This window comes from Marmota marmota, unplaced genomic scaffold (genome assembly GCF_001458135.2).
Source record: "Marmota marmota marmota unplaced genomic scaffold, marMar, whole genome shotgun sequence".
Classification (NCBI taxonomy): Eukaryota; Metazoa; Chordata; class Mammalia; order Rodentia; family Sciuridae; genus Marmota; species Marmota marmota.
In genome coordinates this window covers 9,393,947-9,411,269 of record NW_026000000.1, presented here as the reverse complement: position 1 = coordinate 9,411,269, position 17,323 = coordinate 9,393,947, and the positions used below count along the sequence as shown (strand labels likewise).

The 17,323-nt window shown below is 44.2% G+C and overlaps 1 protein-coding gene and 1 pseudogene across 6 annotated transcripts; one reads left to right on the top strand and one right to left on the bottom strand.

Moving 5' to 3' along the window:
* The window catches only part of LOC107153434, a 50,846-nt pseudogene extending 46,282 nt beyond the window's left edge, over positions 1 to 4,564 (bottom strand).
* On the top strand, positions 4,208 to 15,022 carry Znf488 (zinc finger protein 488). 6 transcript variants are annotated; one of them, XM_048807530.1, is made up of 4 exons: positions 4,208 to 5,083; positions 7,059 to 7,201; positions 11,861 to 12,978; positions 13,236 to 15,022. In XM_048807530.1, the coding sequence occupies exon 4, from the start codon at positions 13,397 to 13,399 to the stop codon at positions 14,351 to 14,353; it is 957 nt and encodes a 318-aa protein (XP_048663487.1). In that variant the 5' UTR covers positions 4,208 to 5,083; positions 7,059 to 7,201; positions 11,861 to 12,978; positions 13,236 to 13,396; the 3' UTR covers positions 14,354 to 15,022. The 6 variants fall into 6 exon arrangements, with proteins under 6 accessions (XP_048663487.1, XP_048663489.1, XP_048663486.1 ...); XM_048807532.1 differs by having other exon boundaries at positions 7,021 to 7,201; positions 11,861 to 12,226; XM_048807529.1 differs by having other exon boundaries at positions 7,021 to 7,201.
* Positions 15,023 to 17,323: the final 2,301 nt, after the last annotated feature.

The following is a 17,323-nucleotide window of genomic DNA, read 5'->3' as shown; positions in this document are numbered from 1 at the left end:
TGTGGTCCCATAAAACCATGTCCTGCCTACAGTGACTGAGGCCCTATTGTTCTCTAAGGTCCACCTGGAGGCAGGGCCAGAAAGGGCCAGTCCCTTGTCTAGGACAAAGTAGATGTCAGAGACATCTTGGCATGGTTCCTTACCCTCAGGCAACAGTTGGCTTTGTGCTTTGTCCTTCATGGTCCTGGAAACTTCTAGAGGCCAGTCCAGATACATTTGTGTTTCTTAAATCAGGAAATGTTTCCTGGGATCTACGACATAAACAATGGTGAAGACAGCAGAAGTAGGAAAAGTGTAAATTTAGACACCAGAGAACATCAGTCTAACTTTTTCTTGCAATTCTCTATGACCTATCTCTTTCTTGGGTCACAGGTAAGCTGAGCACAGGCCACCTCCAGCCTCTCTGCTGCCTCTGCCTATGTCCAGGATCCACAAGCCTTCCTTTATCCTCCCTTTCACTTTGATTGTCTAGCAGGTTTCTGCCCAAACACCAAGACTGGGATAGCAGCTTCTCTGGGTGTCCTCCTACCAGTTACTAAGTAGCTCTTCCCCAATGATGGAACAAAATTCTCTGTTGTTATGATTGATAGAAAGATTGACATAATGACTTTGTGACCTTCAGCCCTGCTCAATGCCCTCCATGTAGACAATACCAAATGGCAGTCATAGGGATCCTTGGAGGGCTTGTAAGATGAGACTTCCTTGTCTTTCAGACCAGCCCCTATTAGCTGGTCTTTAAGTTTAATTAGCCAGGGAGGAAAGTGGAAGTGGCTAAGATTAGGACATCGCTGTGGGTGAGGGGTCAGGGATTGGGAATCCAGTGGGTGGGAAATAGAAGGGTCATTTGGGTGAATGCTGGAGTCATGGCAGAATATAGAAGGAGGTGAAGACTGTGTTGCCTAAATTCTCTGTAAATAGGGGACAGTCCCATTATCCACTGCAGAGTAACAAGCACTCAAACTTGGAGATGTGAAACAAGAATCTTTTTATTGTGCTCACAGGGTCTGTGCATCAGACAGGCAAGGAGAGCAGGGTCTGGGGTGGGGGGGTCCTGTGAGGTATTTCATGGGGAGACTTGAACATCAGGAAGAGGCTTGGGTGATTGAAAACTGAAGGTATCTGGTGGCAGTACCAGAGGGTCACTAATTTGTCCAGGACAAAGTACATAGTGGAGATGTCATGACCCAGGTTGGGTCTTGAGCTGCATCCTCTGGATCCAGTTGTGCCTTTTCCCCTGTCCTTAGTAGCAGCAGAAACTTGTGGAGGCAAGGCCATGTCCGTGGAAGTCATTGTTCTTTTTAACTCATCTGTTCTTTCTTTATAAGCTTCTCCCTTTCACTTTATGTGTTTATTTTACTACTCATTTCCTAATGATTTTATTTTGATTATTAGCTGATTTATTTTCACCCCTTCTTTTTGGTAGCATTAGCCTTTTGTTCCACAAATTTTCCTTTTCACTGTACCCTATAAATTTTTGGATGAAATATTTTATTATCTTTAATTTTTTTTTAATTTTAATGGCAGTAATTTCTTCTGTTATGTAATTACGCATATGTATGATTTTAAATTTTCATTGTCTGTGTTTGTTTGTTACCAGTGATTGAACATGGGGCCCTTAAACCACTGAGTGACATCTTCAGCTCTTTTCATATTTTATTTAGAGATAGGGTCTCACTGTGTTGCTCATGGCCTTGCTAAATTGCTTAGACTGGCTCAGAACTCGAAATCCTCCTGCCTCAGCCTCCAGAGCTGCTGCAATACACCACACCCAGCCCCCATTGAATGTTTTCTTTAAATCTTTTTTCATTGACTTCTAACCTAATTGTATTATGATCAGATAACATGCTCTATATGATACTATTCTTTCAGTTAAATTTACATTCATTCCTATACATAATTTAGGAAAGGATTCTTTATAAGCCCATTAAACCAAGTTTACAAATTGTGTTGTTCAAATCTTCCTAAATGTAGGAATATTTTGTCTTATTTGAAATATGCATGTCTTAATTTCTCTATGTAACAGAGGACTTGACAATGACTCCCTATAGTGTATCTTTTAAAAAAAAATATTATGAGTGTACAGGTTTAGAATTTGGGGAGGTTTCTGGAGAAAGGAATCCTCCCATTAGGAACTCTTTACCTCTAAAAGTGTTTTCCTCTATTAAAAACTCCATGTTTCTTTTGGTCTGCCCAGCATCCCTGACATAATGTCTCTGACTCTTTTCTGTTCAATTTTTTCATGTCCTTGTGTATTAGATGTGTCTCTTTTTAAAGGTATTTTGCTAGTGTTTTAGTCAGCTTGCTTTGTTGCTATGACAAAACAACCCGACCCCCACAATTGTAGAGAAGAAAAGGTTTATTTGAGGGCTCAAGGTTTCAAAAGTCCTAGTCCATAGATGGTGGCTCCATTACTCTGGGCTCAAGGTGAGACAGAACATCATGGTGGAAGAGCATGGCAAAGGGAAGCAGCTCATATCATCATCAGAAAGCAGAGAAAGACTCCACTCTCCAGATACAAAATATACACCCCATAGCCATGCCCCAATGAACCACTTCCTCCAGCCACACCCCACCACTTGCATCCAGTTGCCACTCAATTAATCCCATCAGAGATTAATTCATAGATAAAGTTAAGATTATGACCCAATCATTTCTCCTCCAAAACTTCTTGCATTATCTCACACGTGAGTTTTTGGGGACACCACATCTAACCATAACAGCTAGACTATTTTTAAATGACCATTGGGGTACACACAGTCAGTGCCTTAGAACACTTAGTATTCCTGGCTGTGAGATAAAGACTTCAAAGGATGTGAAAACATGGGTAAGGAAAAGAGAAACTGGCCACTTCCCTTTTCTCACAACCTTAGATGGAGATCAAAGCAGAGAAATTTTGGATGTGAAATAAAGGAAGGTACTCATTAAACATCTGACTTGGTTCATATGTGCAATTAGCATGCAACCTATCTTGTAAAATTCCTCCTGCTTGCAGGCACCCAGGGGCACATGAAAAATAAAATGTCCAAACTCTCTCCAGAGATTGATTCCTCTAAGTTCTTCATTTGGGATCAATAAACAGTATCCCTATGTTTCTGCAGCCCTGGGGTTGAACAGTGTCAAACTCAAAGTTTTACCTGGTAAATTAAGTTCATTGTCCTTGTTGTTACCACATGATATCACTATTCAGATCTGATGGTGGAGGGTATCATTCTTTTGGAGGGGAATGTTCTAAGAATCCAACCCCACCCCTACACAAGTCCCCCATAAGACAACCCACATCCCATGCTGCTTCTAACCAATGACTTAGCCCAGCAGGGATATGAAAGCTCCTGACAGGAATTCTCAGACTTCTCTAGTGGCTCAGGAACTCCCCATCTGTTTGGTTGAGACTTTCTTATACCTACTCAACCCTCTTACTCTTTCTCCCCAGCCCTCTTTCATTTCTTCTTTTCTTTTCAAAGATATTGAAGATTATCATTATTTTCAATATTTAGTTATTCATCTTACTCCTTCGCATAATTGTATTTGTTAACTAATGTTATGCAATTGGTAAACTAAAGCTATGCACATCTGGAAATATCTTTATTTGGGGCTCAGTCATGAACAATAGTGCCTTAACATGCAGAATTGTAAATGGACACATTATTTTAGAGGCCCCATGGAGACAAGATATCCTGGTGCCCATGAGAACTCTACTGTTGATTAGATCGTCAGTTCCTCATGGGTAAACCTATGTTATGAGCTGGTAACTTTTAAAATTTGTTTCTCGGTCCTTGATGTTTACAATTTCAGTAAGGTATGTGGGAGTGCTCACATTTGGAAACAGATGACTCCTTTCTATGTTCATCAATTAGCTCTGTTCCATCAAGAAGTTTTGCTTCTGAAAACATCCTCGGCTGTTTTTGATGGATATTGAATACAGTTTTCCCCATCTCAGACTTCATTTTCTCCTTTCCTATTTTATCACTGCAACAAACTCTCCAAAACTTTGGGGGTAAATCTCAGAGCTTCCTTACCTTATATCTGTACATCCCCAACTACCCGCTGGCATGAGAACATTTATATGTGAATGAATGAGGGAGCAGGGACTCAGGGTAGTTTCAAGGATTCTCCCTTTCCCAAAAGGAGAATATGCACCCTATCCTCAAATCAGGATCCATATATAGCTGACTGCAATCGAGCACTCTGTTTTCTTAAGACTCTTCCCTCACCTCCCCACATCTCCACTACAGGGGTAGAAGTCCTTGTCATTCAAGCCCTGGCACTCATTCAAGGCCATTCCAGGCAGTGCGCATCCCTTTCTTTCTCACCCCAAACCACCAGCCACAGCCATTGCGCCTCCGGACACTTCTAGATACTCTGTGGTCGTGGAACTCGCCCCAATCTGGCACAGTGAGACCATTCCACAACTGGAGAGACTCGCATAAGACAGAGGGAAAGGCAGCTGAAGAACTGGAAGATTCCCCAGGACTCCGCGGAGAAGTGGCTCCTGTGGCCAACGTTCGCTGATGAAGAAGGGGATCCCGGAGGGCGCTGACGGAGTCCTGGCGTAGGCACTGGACATATCGCCTAGCCGGCACAACAGCAGTAGCCCAGGCGGCGCGAATCCAAGAATGGAATGGTCTGGGCGCTTGGCTAAAGAGCCGCAGGAAATGGGGCGATCCCTCTGAAAGCCATGGCTGTGGACAAGAACTCCCCTGCGAGTCCAGCAGGCTCCGGAACCCAGCACTGACCCGAGCCTGAGGAGTCGGCGGGCCGGGATCACCGCATCCGAACCACCAAAGAGGAATGGTCGCTGCAGTGCTGAAGGGTGGCAAGCCCAGTTCTGGCAAGTTGGGTTCCCAGTCCGGTGGTCCAGTTGCGCCAGGCTCCGCCCACCTGAAAGGCCGTCTTGTTAACACTGGGTAGGGACACAGAGGGCCGAGGGACGCAGAGGTCCCGCCCCAGAGACGAGAGCCGCCCGGGAAGGCGGGGCCCCCTGCAATCCCGAGGGCTCCGGGTCCAAGTTCAGAGCCGTGCACCCAGCGCCCGGGACCGGTACCTGGCGCCTGGAACCCCTGACCATTGCTTCTGGAGAGACTAGGTGAGACGACAGGCGGGCGGGAAGCATCTCCCTGTCTTTGCTCTTACCCGGAGCATAATTCTTGAGTCCTGCCTTTGACTGCCTGGCGGGGTTTTCCCTTACCAATGTACCTCTGTAGTAAGCTCCCTCCTCCTCTCCCGAATTCTCTCTGGGTCCCATCTTCTCTTCTTTCTCTTCTCTGTGTCTCTTCCTGTGTCTCTCTCACACTTTTTTTTCTCTCTCTTCTTTCTTGGCTATTTCCCCTGCCCTCCTATTCTGTTTTCCCTCTCTTCCCCACTTCCTTCCCTCTCCCTCTTCCCCACTTCTTTCCTTCGCACAAGAATTCTGTCTTTGATTTTATCCTATGTTGACTTTGAGGCTGCATTTCTTGCATCCATCCATCCATCCATCCATCCATGCACACTTTACTCCATTTATTGGGTGTGTTACTCTATTATTCTCAGCCAGGCTTCTGCTGGACGCTGGGATAAGAGGCATGCATATCAGTTCCAGATTTTTTCTCCAACAGATTATTTTCAAAGATCTGGACATGTAACTTGTTTAGTGTCTGTCAAGGGAAAAATACATAAATTATCAAATTTCAAGTCTCTTGAGCTTTAGGGTGAGTGGAAAGAAAATACCTGATTTTAGGGACAGGACGCTGAAAAAAATCCTTTTCTTGACATGTTTTCTTCACTAATAGGCACAGACAGCAAGCACACCAGGAAGCTAATTCTTGCAGCATCATTTGGGGACAATGTCACCCACTGCCTGCCTTCTGGGCAAGTTTTGCAGTGCCAGGTTGGGGGGAAAGATGGGTTGGGTTTCAGAGCTGGATGGTGGAAAGACAATGGGAGCCAGGGCTGTGTCCTTGAAGCCTTTGGGTGGGAATGGAAATAAGAAAGAAATAGTAAATTTCTAAACTAAATGTTTGTCAGTGCTGCTGGTGTAAAGCCATTAAGTGACATCAATGCTGCCAATTGAGACATTAGACATTTTATAACAATAATTGTGGCGGTTGATGTTAATGTTTTTATGTACATTTGATAGAAGAACCAAAGGGACACTATTTTATGCTAATATGAAGGATAACAAATAAAGAATCTAAAAAAGCAAATCTGATTCATTTTTGGAGAAAACAGTAGAAGTAATGGATGTTGAAGCCATTTTTTTGTTTCTTGCTAAAAATTTTAATTTCTTCAGAGACACAATTTCATTTTTAATATTTTATGATATATGTTATATATTCAAACACACACGATACATATGTCATAAAAGAACCCTTGTTTGTTTTAAGAGGTTAATTACCAACTAAATCTTCTTAGAAATAATTTACTCTAATTATACTTTATTGTGATCTTTAACGATAATTTAGCTAATTTTACTTTTCTTTTTACACAGAACTGGAAATTTGGCAATAGGAAAATCACACAGAAATGAGCAGAAATTAAATAGGATGGAGGAGGATTTCAGAGTGCTTAGAATTTTCTCAGTTTATGTCACAGAATGTTTGACAAATTCATAGGCATATGCATGAAACTTTGATTTGGGAGCCTTCTCTGGACTGAAGAGTTCAATTGCCTTTTAAGTAACCAAACTAGTGATCTCCACTGAATCAGAATTTCTAATGGGGGCAGTGATTGAAATGTTTTTTAAATGATTTAGAATCACATGTCTGCTTTGCTTAGCAGAATCTTTTTCAGAAATCAAAGAGGTGACAACTTTATATTTAAAAAAAAAAGATAATCACACCAGCTTAAAAAATGCAAAGCTAAGCCTTAAGCTTTAATGCTTTAAAACAAGGACCACATAGATCCATCACTGCTTATTTTCTTTTATTAAATAATCTGTATCTCTGTAAGAATGTCGTCGTTCTTTCTAAGATGATGCTGTTGCTGGCATGTGAGAGGTTCTAACCAAGCAATCCTAAGTATAACCCGTGGACTTTACCCCAGCAGGATCTGCATTTCTTTTTTAATTGTATTACAAATCACAGCTGCCAGTTTGGGGGCTCTAGCTACTGCTCCTGCAGAGTTCTGCTTGATCCAATCAGGAACACCCTGAAGTGAAGATGGCCCCATCCTGATTTACTTCTAAGGAGACTGAAGCCCAGACTGGTTGTTCAAGATCCAGCAACTAGTAAGTGGCCAGGCTCAGCCTGCAACCCAAGTTATCTCCTGGAACCTGAGTGCTTAGGTGTTTGTTATATCTGTACTGTTGCTCCAGCTAGTCCCACTTGTTTGCCAGTCGGTGATGTTTGTTAGAATGCTGCATCTTATGTTAGTTTCTGGCCATCTTTGAAACACTATTTCATATTTGAAACACTCACAGAGCAGTGCCCTCTTTGAAGCACTGTCTTTATCCTCTGTTTTCATTAGCTCTACTTCTGCAAACTCTTGGGCACTTGAGTGGGTGATGAGATCACATGTACTCTTATGTGGGTCCACATGACCAAGTTGTGTTGGCACCAAGTCCATCCTCACTGTGGACCTGGGACTGGCTGTATCCTGACAATCCTGCACTTGGCTTTGCTTGAGCCCAGCAGGCATTGCTTCTTAGAGTGGTCCATCCATACCTGAATGTGGGATCTCTGGGGGCTGGGCTGGAAGCCCTCTTCTCTCCAACTCTGGCACCACCAGCCAATACCAGAAAAGCTGGAACAACTCTTTATTTTTAATTTTCTCAGGGTACTAAGGCCAGGGAGATGCCAAGACTGCCGCAGTCTGGCTGGGCACAAAATCTGCGGCACAAGACACATGCATATTGCCTTCTTAGTAAAACCCATGAACTCACAGTCCCTATGCAGAAGAATTTTATGCCTACCTATCCTCTGGAATCTTCCAAAAGGGTCTGAGAAGTCTCTCCAGAGACTAGAGACACCAAAGGATCAGAAGCACAGAAGATGTATCTGCTATTGTTTCTTTTAGCTAAAGAGAAAAGCAGATTCAACAAAGAGGAGCCTGGAAGTATTCATGATGTCACTAAATTGGGCCTGTTTTTCATGCTTGAGCTGAGAGCACTTAGGGTTGGCCAGTTGATATGAGCAGGAGAGTACCTTTACAAATTTCAGGCAAACAAGGCTATTCAATTGTTTATCAAGGGGAAGGAGAAGAATGTGCAGGCCATTTGGCCATTCTTTAAACACCGTTGTATACTAGACCTTGAGAACTGAAAGAAATAGGAATGTGGCCAAGAAATGACTTTAATTTTTGTCACATCACAGCCACATTTCTGTTATTCAATGGAATCATAACATATCTCCATACTGTGTGTTGAACCAAGCTCTTTAGAACTTTAAATATATTGATCCATCTAGTCTTTACAACAATTCAGTGAAGTGGGCACCAAGGTGATCCTTTTTACAGGTGAGGAAACAAAGGCATTGAGAAGATGAGCACCCTGATTGGAGTCCAGGCCTTCTGGCCCTAGAGCCCATGCATTTGATCTCTGTGGATATAGAGCTTAACAGTTAGTTAGAACTCCCAGCTAAGGCATAGATAGCAAGGTCATGTGAAAGAATGTGGCCAGAGCTTCCCAAATGTTAAAATAGTCTATCCAGAGCTGGGTAACAAGCACATGCTTTTCCCACTGTGGGCTGGGCGAGTCTTCATTCACCATAATGCACCCTTTGCAGCATGTATCAGTAGGAGCACAATGGTTGGATGCCTAGGAGGATTGGGAGCTTTAGAAGCAAGTATTCACCATGGTAGGAAAGAACAGGCATGGAAAGATACCCACCCCTGCAAACTTGGGGAGCTCAGTGTCAGAAAGTGTCCAAGAACATCACTTCTTGATCCCATGTTCTAAGCACTCTGAAAGTGGTTGGGGAGCCTTGGAATTCAATGAGTCTTTCAAATATGAAGAACATAGGGTGGTTCTGAATGATATCTGTACAATTCAGAGGGAAGTCTTGTTGGAGTCAGAGTGAAAAGAACCAAGGATGCAAAGAAGAGTCCTTTCTTAGGACACGCTCAATGATGGAGTGACAAGGACCAATAAAGAGTCTAAGGGCACAGAGCCCAAGATGAGCTGAGGCTATTGAGGAGAGATGAGAATAACAAAGGCACTTTTCATATTAGGCTGAGGACACGGAGAACAACGACCACATAGATCCATCACTGCTTAGGACAGCTGGTGTGTATGGGACGAGAAAGAGGAAGGAGCAGCTCTATTCTGCCTAGGGAACATCTGGACAGAGAATGATCTTGCAGGTGCATAGGATATAGTGGCACATATCCACAGGAAAGAAGAGCAAATAAGCACTAAACACTTTGTGAGTTGGCAAGGCTCCTGGCCCAAAGAACCCTCTGGCTAAGATATAGCATGATCTGGAGATGAGATCTCACATCTGCAGTGTTCATCTGACAGGTGTTAGGCATCAGGGAGATGTGGACAAAATCCAAAGATGGATCTTTTCTTTTCGCTTTCTATTTATTATTGTAGATTCATATCCTTCTTTTCTTCCTCATCCTCCATTTCTTCCTTCCTCTTCTGAAGATTTGGAGGGTGGAATCAATTAAACATGAAGTTGCAGGATACCTAAACCAGTTCTTGCAGGTGTCCAGATCTACAAGGTCTGAAAAGCTGGAACACCATGATGGGTTTTTGTGAGATGGAATGTGGCAGGTTGGAGATAAAGGCACTTGAATTGAGACATGCAACCTCCTTCATGTGGTTGCTGTGAAAATTAAATGAAATCAAGTGCATTAAGCCTCTGGCATGGGTCACATGCAGCTGATAAACGGTGACTTATATATTTATATCCTGATAGCTGAAGTATCCTGATAGCTGTCATTCTGTTCTGCTGCAAAACTATGTGTCCCCATTTTTAGAGCTGAGAAAAGGTAGTCACTTCCTGAGCTCAGGGCACACTGAATAGTTCAGGCATAGAGGCCAATGTGGTAGGACTCTCCTGATACCTTTGGTATTTTTTTTCTTTATCTGGTCTGTTCTAAGAAGGGGGCTTTCCCAGGCCTCTGACCTCTGATTTCATTTGCAAAGATTTCTTGGGCATTTTTTTTTTCTTTTTCCTCTAAAACTCTCCTTTTGTTTCTGTGGTTCCAAGGATTGGATGCCTGTTCAGTTCCTAGGCCCAGTTTAGCTAAGGTGAAATTTCTCTGGGCAGCATAAACAGACCCCAAAACTGCTACAACATACAGCCATCCACCTATACCAACTGCCTTGGCTCTGAGGTCCCTTAGCTTCCAGGAGATTCCAGCCAGTGCACTCTAGAGTGCTTCTCCTTCCCAAGGGAGAGTAAGGAATGGGAGGGAAGCTTACCTCAAAGGTGGTTTCAGAGCAGATAGGAAAATATTTCCCTTGAAGTCAAAATATCTTTTCTGGGCTGCAAATATACCAGGATAGAATTCTGGCCCAAAACAAGCAGGAAAGGACACAGCCCCCTTCAACATGGTTGACAGTTTAATAAAACAAAAGGTTAAAATGAGACCAGCATAGTTTTAAAATATTAGAAAATCGAAAAAAAATAATTCCTCCAAATTTCATTTGTTATATTTGGATCTGAAAATGTAATCCCACAGTTCCTGTGTCCAAGACTTGGTCCCCAGTACAGCAATGTCCACAGGTGGGGGTATTGTGGGAGTGATTGAATCATGAGAACTCTGACCTGTTAATCCACTGATAACTAAATGGACCACTGGAAGGTACTGGGTGCTATGGAAGGTGAGACCTGGTTGAAGGGACTGGGTCCTTGGGAACACGTCCTTAGGGAGTATACTTTGTCCCTGGCTTCTTCCTCTCCCTCTGCTTCCAGGAATTCCATGAGCTGAGCAGCTTTCATCCACCACACTTATCCGTCATAGTGTCCTGACTCACCTCAGGCCCAAAACAATGGGGTCAGCTGATCATGGACTGAATCCTCAGAAACCATATGCCAAAATAAACTTTTTCTTGTTTAAGTTGTTTATGTCAGATATTTTAGTCACAGCAACAAAAAGCTGACTAAAGCATCTTTATACTAAGATCACCATGGCGTATATTGTTTTGCTCTACAATATACAGTCATTCTTCACTTAGTGACAGCATACATTCTGAGAAATGCATCATCAGGTGATTTTGTCATTGGTGTGAACATCCCAGAGTGAAGTTATACCAACTGGGATGACCATGCCATCACTAAGGGACAAAATCTCATAGAACCACTTTGTACATATGTTCTGTTGTTGGCAGAAATACCACAAATGTGTTTTTTAGTTCTTAACATTATTTTTTAGTAAAAAATGTGTAGTTTTACAGTCATAGTTTTAAAATGAATCATTTATTTATAAAAACAGTCTGGTCCACTTTATTCTGGCTTCCCTCCCCTCTTCTCCCACCCCTTCCCTGGGCACTGGTCTCCGTCCTCTCTAACCAACACAGCTTCCTTGTCACCACTGTCACCACAGCCCCTAGTACAAGCCAGTATGCAGGAGGCTCTCAGTGAATGAATAAAATAATGAATCAAGAAAAAATAAAACTTGTAGTTATTCTGTATACTATTTCTTATTATTTCCTTCTAGGAGTTTTTCCTCCTTTGTTTTTGTTTTTTTGGTTTTTTTCTTTTTTTTTTTTTTTTTGCACAGACTAGATTGCACCAAATATACAATCTTTGGTCCTGTTTTTTCTTTATCATTAAATCATAAGACTAGTAAATGTCACTTTCCAAAGTAGCGTGTTTCATCGTGTTTGTACAGCATAATTTATTGACCATGTCTTTGTAATCAGGCATTTATTTAGTTGTTGTTTTTTGCCATTATGAATAATATTGCAGTGAACATCTTTGTTTTATTCTCTCATTAGGCAGCTCTGACCGCTCGTCTCCTTCATTTAGCTCTGGTCAGAGTGTGAACAATCAAGCACCTGAAGAAAGGTTGCTTTCAGGCTGAGCAATTTCTGTGGCCCTCACCCTCACAGTCACTCTCAACACCCAAAGGCGATTCAGCATTTTTTCCAGTCACATCAATTAGCTGACACTGGCTGCTACTGGACAGGTTCTCACTGGAGGTACAAGACCAAGGGCAACAAGAGATGAGGGAATGGGACAGAGCTAAACACCCTTCGTGGGACCTCATCTTTTGATCTTACGTCAGACATGGAAAGTAAAGGAAGTCTTTATGCTGCCAATAGTGACTTCTGCCTTTGCCTGAGCTGTGGAGCACACCCTTTGTGAGGACAAAGTAAACTTTTAACGTCTGCTAAACCCATTCCCTGTCACTTCATTTATTCATTCAGCAAAAGTTTCCTGAGTACCTGTCCTGTGAAGGCATGATTAGGTGCTGCAGAAGAGGAGAGGCATTTCAATCATTCTAGGGAGCTTGACTGGGCAAGAACACATAGAACTGAGAGGCAGCCACTGTTCGGGTGATCATGGATACCACCTATTCACATGGTGCTAGGACGAGAATGGGGGAAGTAGTAGAGACATGTGATCTAATAAGAAACTGGTTCAGAGAAAATTTAAGGAAGCCAACCAGAAGCAGGAAGGGTCTGTGAGGTGGACAAGGGGCACCTTGCCTGGCAGACTGTGAAGCAAGATAAACAGACCCAGCTGGCAGCCTGAGGAATAGAGGGTCAAAGAGCAGGCAGAGAAAGGGATGGAGTGAGGAACAAGAACTCCGAGGTCCACAGTCCTCCAATGCTGTGACCTTCTGATGCTGTGGCCTCCCCTGGGCCCTTGACATTCAGAGTTGAGGGAGCTGGGTTTGGAATAGGACCTGATGGTATGCAGCTTCCTCATGCTGGGTTTGTTTGTTGATAGAGGATCCAGAAAACCCTGGAGCTTCTGCCTCTAGAGCAGGCTCCCTTCCCTTTACCTAGAGCCTCTCCAATTATCAGCCTTCCTGTGGTCAATTACCAGTAGCCATTTATGCCAGGAGTCTGCTGTTCTGTTCTGGGTGCTTTCCAGCTGCTGCTGAATGGTGAGCTCTGGAGCCTGAGATCATCTGAGTTCCTCCTCTCCTCTCCTCTCCTCTCCTCTCCTCTCCTCCCCTCCCCTCCCCTCCCCTCCCCTCTCCTATTTTATCCTATCCTATCCTCAGGGGTGGTATGGCCACTTCTCCCATTTCATAAACAGTGGTGGAGGTCCCAGGAATCAGGTGGCTTGTCTGCCATCAGCCTGCATAATGTGGTGAATGACCACTGCCAGTCTCACTTCCTGTTGCTTCCTCTCTCGTAGAGCCCCGGGGGCTGAGTGTGTTTGGCCTACTCATCACTGGCAATTCTCCAATCTCCTGACTCCTTCTGGGAAGACCAGGCCTTCAAAACCCCAAAGCCCTGAAGACTGATGGCTGCTGGAGTGTCCACCTTGCCCAGCCTGCCCAGCCCCTGCTGATCATCATGGCTGCTGGGAAAGAGGCTCCTCTGAGCACTTCAGCTGAAAACAGATGGGGGATTAGTGATCCTGAGCAGAGCTTGGGTCACAAGCAGGTGCTGCTTGAGAAAACAAACCACTTGGGCTCCATTACTGCCACAAGCACTGGTGGCCTGGTTGTGGGTAGTGCTGAGTTGGCTGTGCCAACAGTACCAGACAAACCCAGACTGGGCAAGCCACTGCCCAGGAAGGCACATGGGGAAGAGAGGCAGAGTGCTTTCATGGACATGCCACAGCTCCATGAGAGACTAGGGGGTGACCAGGAGAAGGAGCACAAAGATGCTTCAGCCCATCCCGACCCTCAGCAGCATAGCCAAGATGTTCCCAGGGCCCCAGTGGGCAGCACAGTCTCCTCTGTGTGGCCTGGCACAACCCAAGGTGAGCAGAGGAGCGCCTTCAGCAAACCCACCAAGCGCCGAGCAGAGAGGCCTGGGCCAACCTCCATCTTCCGAGCAGGTGAATCTGCAGACTCCCTAATGGAGCTCTCAGGATTTTTCAGTACTCTAGATATCCCTTGTTGGGGTCAAATGTCAACTTCCAAGTTTGTGGTTGGTGATTTCTGGAACTTGCACACATTGTCACAGAATGTTCTGCTCTGCAGCACTTTCCAGGGTGCCCCTGTGCTGTGGCTGGAGCATACCCAGGCCCAGGTACCCACATCTTCTACAGCCTCACGGGCCCTCCTGCCACCCACAATCACCTCCCTGGGCTTCTCCACCCAGAACTGGTGTGCCAAGTGCAGCCTCTCCTTTCGCCTGACCTCTGACCTGGTCTTCCATATGCGATCCCACCACAAAAAGGAGCATGTGGGACCTGACCCACATTCTAAGAAGCGCAGGGAAGAGGCCCTCATCTGCCCTGTTTGCCGTGAGTATTTTCGGGAGCGCCACCATCTCTCCAGGCACATGACTTCTCACAGTTAACAGGTGGCAGAGGAGCAAACCTAACTCAGTGATGAGACAGAGGAAGCTCCCTGGCCTGCCTCAAGGCCATCACAATACTGCAGCTCTGTTGTAATTTGGAAAAAACAGACCAGAACTTGTGATGTATCTTGCAAGAAATGAAGTCATGAAATAAAAGGATGCACTTTGCTCATACAGGCTGATGGGACCATTGGCACAGGGAGTGGGCTGCTTCTGGTTCTGCCTGTTTATCTGCATGGAAAAATGTTTGGTGCACACATCAGCTTTGCAGTCAGGCAAATGTGCATTCAATCTGGACTCTATCATCTGTGAGCTGACACCTTAGCCATGTTCCTTCAATCTGCTGAGCCTTGGTTTTCTCATCTATAAAATGGAGGCAATAAGCCCTTTGTCTTATGGATGTTGTCAGAGTCACAAGGAAGGTGTAAACAGCAGTCTCCTCATTGTCTGGCAGACTGGGCACCTAGTACATGAGGTTATGCTCACTGTCTGCACTAATCAGCTTTGTTATCAATTAAATCTCAGGGCCACACTAGCACAGGCATCTACTTCTCAGCCATGTGTCAATAGGGAGACCAGGGTAAGGCAGGCTCGGCTGGGCATGGCTCCAGGTCTCAGGATCAATTCAAGTCCATGCTTTTTTTTCTTCTAGGGCAGATGGGCTGCCCAGAACTAACCTCTCTCATGGTGATGCCAAGAGCATGAGAGTGCAAGTCTAGATGCAGAGACACCTCTCAAGCATTTGCCTGCTTACTTCCCCTGAACAATGCAAGTCACATGGCCAGATGGCCAGATCCAAAGTGGAGGACTGGAAAAATACACAATAAAGCTGCAACAAGGAAATGGACGGACTTCCCTCCACAGGAGGTGAAGAATGAGGGCCAGTAGTAGTTCAATCTACCACCCGCACTGTGGGTCTTCACACTGTGAGTATGGGAAAAGGGAAAAATAAAGTACATGTCATGTGCAGAAGGGGGCTGATGCTGCAGGAGCCGCCCTTCCCTGCTGCCCCAGGTGGAGCAGGAAAGAGGAACTCAGGGGCTCAGGGTGAGATGCATACTAGAAACTTGGCATCCTTCTACCATGTCATCCCCCAAACAGTGCAAGATGTGGATACTGAATGTCCATCTTACTGGAGAAAGAAACTAAGCTCAAAAGGGTTTGAGGCTTTCCTAAGACCACTGCTGTGGAGTAGCAGTGTAGATAAGACCCAAGATCCCTGAGTCTGAGCTTCTGTCCTTTCCAGTCCGCCACAGGTCTGCTCAGCCCAGCATGGTCCCAGGGGATTGTGGGTGATTCAGTAATCAGAACTTAGGGTTAAGCCTAGATTCCTTGCCTCAAATTTCAAATTAACCTTGCTACACATTCCCCCCACCCTCTCATTGACCTTCTTTTGAGCATTTTCCACTATCTTGAATACTAAGTAGTATACTGATTTATCTTGTTTATTGTGGCTTCTGTCATTGGTATGAAAGGACTGACCTTTTTTTTTTTCTGTCTTGTTCACTGTTGCATTCCCATTGTCTAGAACAATGTAGGCACACAGTGGGTATTCAAAAGACATTTGTTGGATGAGTGAATGAAAGAATGCACAAATGAATGAAAGAAATACTTGTTCTGGCCTCACCCCCTGCCAAATATCAAATTGGTTTTTCAGGAGGGTTTTGGTATCTGTCAAATGGTGTGCACGCTTGTCTTTTTCTGGCTTATTGGTCTGACCCATAATTTCTGTAAAATCCACTTGACAGAGGAAAATGTCCCATCCCAAAATGCAGTAGACACTTGGAATTGAAAAGGACTTTAGATTTATAGTCTTCTCCTTATTTTGTAGCAGTGGACTTTGGGGTCCACAACATGAACTGATATGCTCAGTATTTCAGGGCAATTAAGTGGTGGAGAGGTCAAGGTTATAACTCTGAGGTATCTACACCTGTAGATCATCCCTGCCTGCCCACCCCAACTCCACAAGGAACTTCTGCTATACCAGGTGGTAACTTGAATGCAATGAATAAAGTGACCTCAAATGTAATGATTATTAATGTAATTGTGACTCCACTATTCACAAGCAAGGGAGGCATTTTGAGAAGCTGTACAGTTATGAAGCAACACAACAAAACATCTTCCACCGACTCTCCTTTTAAAGATAGAACTAATGTTATTAAAAATAAACTTTTAAGATGGAGTTAGTCTTGGTAAAAATTCATGTACATACAAGTTGCTTTTCAGCCATTCAAATCAACAAAGATGATTTATAGAGGCGACAACTTATAGTTGATTAATGTGACAGTTCTTAAATGTCACCAGACTGGTTTCCCAGAGTCCTTTTGGAGGTGAGATCCTCTGTCACCTCTTCCTTCCAGTCTCCTATGCCGATGGGAGTGAAGCCACTTGGACTCATGGTCTGCCTAAGCTCTCTCAGTCACTGCTGTGGTCTGAATATCCATGCCCCCCAAATTCATGTTAAGACCCTAACCCCCAAGGTGACAGTATGAAGAGGCAGAGCCTTTGGGAGGTTGGAATTAGTGTCCTTATAAAAGAGACCTCAGAACACCAGCGGCCCAGTACCTCCATGAGGACACAGCCAGAAAGAGCCATCTATGAACCAGGAACTGGACCCTCATCAGACACTGAGTCTGCTGGCACCTTGATATTAGACCTTTCAGCTTCCAGAATTGTGAGCAATAAATTCCTGTTCAATTTATAAGCCACTTGGTCTATGTTGTTTTTGTTACAGCAGCCCAAGCATACTAGGTAGCCATATTCCACACCCTAACTAAGAGTTGGTAGGTGATGTTGCTACACACATCACAAAAGCAGATATGAATTTTACTCTTCAATTCTGGGGTAAAATTTTTCACATTCCTTAAATTGTTTATAGCTGGCTGGGCACCCCTATCCTGTGGTACTGGTAGAATATGCATCCCAGCATTATCAAATTTTTCCTATCTCTCAAGGTCAGAAGTTTGGTGA